General features: G+C 33.5%; 1 protein-coding gene across 1 annotated transcript; it reads right to left on the bottom strand.

The window, feature by feature from the left end:
* Nucleotides 1-946: 946 nt before the first annotated feature.
* LOC140816668 (actin-depolymerizing factor 7-like) lies at nt 947-2574 on the bottom strand. The gene is made up of 3 exons (XM_073176060.1): nt 2382-2574; nt 1495-1754; nt 947-1296 (listed from the first exon to the last, which is right to left on the bottom strand). Exons 1-3 carry the CDS (start codon nt 2382-2384, stop codon nt 1146-1148), a joined length of 414 nt encoding a protein of 137 aa, XP_073032161.1. The 5' UTR covers nt 2385-2574; the 3' UTR covers nt 947-1145.
* Between the last annotated feature and the right edge of the window lie 764 nt (nt 2575-3338).

Below are 3338 nucleotides of genomic sequence, written 5' to 3'. Positions count from 1 at the left end.
TCCGTTCGAAGAGAAATACAAGAAGGACCAACTCCGCTAATCTCAGTATGGTTTTGTGTCCAGCGTCATATACGCAAAGGTAACAGTTCTAAACACCCTATAGATGTTTAAATACAATACGACACCCAAGGAAAGTTTCGAAAGTCCAAACTAAATTTTAAACTCTCGTTGCACATTTGGTGCGAGAAAACAATACTCCAACAGTAATATCAGAGATATGTTTTCTCAATCGTACTATTTTTTTTGTTAAATCATGTTGAGTACTTTATTTCTAACCGTGCATGTTTGAAGTTCCTGAAATATAATCGCCCCAGAAATTAATTTTTCAAAACAATTTTTTTTTTACTTTATATGGAGATATAAATATGAGTATATAAATATATCATCCAATATCAATAGTTGATTAATACATAATATAATAAACATGAAAATTTTAATTAAGTATGAATATGAATCTTAATAGGAGAAGATGTGTTCAAGAATTAATCTCTATAAATATTTAATTGAGGTTCATATGAAATAGATTATTTTTTCGCACCCAAAATTTTGTTCACTAAAATTTTTCTCCCTCTCTTCTCACATACAATTTTCGACCACTTTGGTTTTTCCACTAGAAAAATTCATCACGGACATCATTGCAACAAGATCTCTTAAACTGCGGTGATTCAGTCTCAACGTAAAGTTTGTTTAGGATCTCGAGTGCGATCTAAACAAGGAATCTAGGCACCGATCGTTGACTTGATTAGGCAATCAAAGAAGAGAGATCGGTTGGAAGGACCATTTATTTTATGTGGCTGTGTAGGCCGATCAGATAGGCTTTACTAATTAAAGTTGTATTGAAGTAGTGTAAGATATCTACCCAAAACGTTGGAAAATATTACTTTTGATATGTAGCAACAAAAAAATAGCATTTAGGCGACAAAAGAAGTCTTAAACCAAGACTACATGGCATATATTTTAAAAGTAGAGATCATAATTATATGCTGGATTCAAGACATAATATTACATAAAAATTGAACAACTCGATCGCTAATAAATGAATATTACTACAAAACATAAATAATGATACATTAATTACTACTACAGATTTAATTTTCTTGCAATGAAAGAGCCAAACCGATCGACGACAACGTTGTAAGTATGGATCAGATTGCGCGAGCTTTAATGATGTCGAAGCTCATCTCACTGGGATCCGTTGCCTGCAACTCCACTTGAATCCCATCCAATTCCCTCTTGAATCTGTCCTTTGAGCTAGCGTACACCATCTTCATTCTCACCTTTGATGTCTCTGGCGACCTAATTCAATCCCAACAAATTTAATATACATTAACATCAGTATTACGCCAAGGTCGTATCGGTTCTCGAAAGATAACGATGATTCGTATCGACATGAATGAATCTTCTAATAAAGAATGTTTAGTCTGCAGCACATTGGAGTACTGACATGGATATGTGAGTCATATTTGATATCATGTCAATAATATCAAGTGTTACCAGGCAATGAAGTAAATCTTGCTCTTCTGCACATTTTCATTGGTGACGAAATCGAAATCGAAGACAGCATAGCGACACTCGTCAGAAGGAAGTGCAGCTGCGAAATCCTCGTAACTGTCTCCGGGGCTCCCGAGTTTATCCACCACCACCTGTTGCCCGTCGATCTTGAATATTATGAAACGATAGTTCCTCTTCGCTTTTAGTTCCAAGAACTTCAGCTTACAATCGTCGTGCACCGCCGTTCCGGACGCAGCATTTGCCTATTATAATTTCAACCAACAAATTTGTTTTGACACCACTAATTATTCTTCCCCGGGAAGTTTATGGCCGTGTCTGATACTAAGATAGATTAAAATAACTAAAAAAAACAAGAAACTGCCATTTCTTTTATAAAGGACGATTTCAAAATTTCATTGAGACAATTGAATCAACATTCCCCAATATTATTATTATTTTTTTGTGTGTGTGAGGAAAAACCATAGCAAAATAACAACATAAACACAAAGTATAATTTTATATATGTTAAATTTTAATATACATTCATGTACCGGTTAACAAGCATCACCAGTATAAATAAAAACGAGACATGATGGGTTACATTTTTAGAGTCGTTTTTATCAAAACCATAAAGTCAAGAAAAACTGTGCAAAACACTACCAAAAGATCCTTTAATTTGTGGTTTCTATAAAAACGACTCTAAAAATATAACCCATCGATTTTAGAGACGGATTTAACGACAGATTATTTCGTCGTCCATGACTAGTGATGGAAAAACTTATTTCCGCGCAGCGAAGAATTGGTTATAATTAGAAATGACTGAACATATACATCAAGAATTGATCAAATCAAAAGAAGAGAAGAAAAAAATTGTAAGAGGCTAGGATTACCATTTTGGCGCTTCCCTATTAACGAGAGATAAATGGCTGCAAAATTTCTTTATAAGATCAAAAGGGAACTAAGAGAGAAAAGTAATGGAGATGTGCTTCATATTTGTGTGAGAGGAATTCATGGGAAAATGTCGGATTTTAAAAGAAGAGAAAATTGCGGGGGAAAAGAGAAAAAATCAACGGTTAACAACTGCCCTACAACTGTTCTTCGGTTCATAATTTCCCCAGCCTTAACCAACTTTTTAGGTCCCCTCCATTTTCCATTCATATAGATGATATTTTCTCCTTCTTATTTTATCCGATGTATATGTCGGGTCGGGATTGACCTTTCCTCGAGAATCATGTGATCCAAGATTGACTTGTACCGGCTGTGCTCAAAATCGATCCCACATATATTATACAAACTAGTACAACGACGCACGCGTTGCATGCTTGTACGATATGTTTTTATAATTTATTTGATTCATATTTAAATGAGGATCAAAATATATTTATAAGAATAATGAGTGGCTACATTATAATTTTGATATATGAACTAAAAAATAAATTAAAAAAGAATAAAAAAGACCCAAGCAAAATTTGAACCTACAACCTCATGATTAAGAAACATAGGCTTTATCCACTAAACTACATGTGACTTGCTTTTATTTTTTAACACTTTATTAATATATATAATTAGTAATGTAGAGAGTGGGGGTGAAGGGTATTTTAGGTATTTTAAAAAACAGACCAAGGAAGTTACTCTAACCTACTCAGCCTTAATAAATAGTAAGAGATAACAACACGACTAAGGAAAAATTCCCAAAAAGATGATGTAAATTGTACTTGATAGAATTTCGGTCCCATGATATTTTAAATTTTTGTTTTAGCTTAGTGATTTTTCCAGAGTGCTAACATGATACAAAATTTTGCTGACATGTCAGGCTGAAATCAGAAATTACGACATATAAATGAAAT

This window comes from Primulina eburnea, chromosome 16 (assembly GCF_022965805.1).
Source record: "Primulina eburnea isolate SZY01 chromosome 16, ASM2296580v1, whole genome shotgun sequence".
NCBI classification, from domain to species: Eukaryota; Viridiplantae; Streptophyta; class Magnoliopsida; order Lamiales; family Gesneriaceae; genus Primulina; species Primulina eburnea.
Note: the sequence above shows the minus strand (reverse complement) of the source record. Positions and strands in the feature narration are given on the sequence as shown.

Excerpts from the sequence above, each read along its gene's own strand:
- LOC140816668 (XM_073176060.1), bottom strand. Across the intron at positions 1,297-1,494 it reads AAGATTTACTTCATTGCCTG|GTCGCCAGAGACATCAAAGG; the intron begins GTAACACTTGAT and ends GGATTGAATTAG.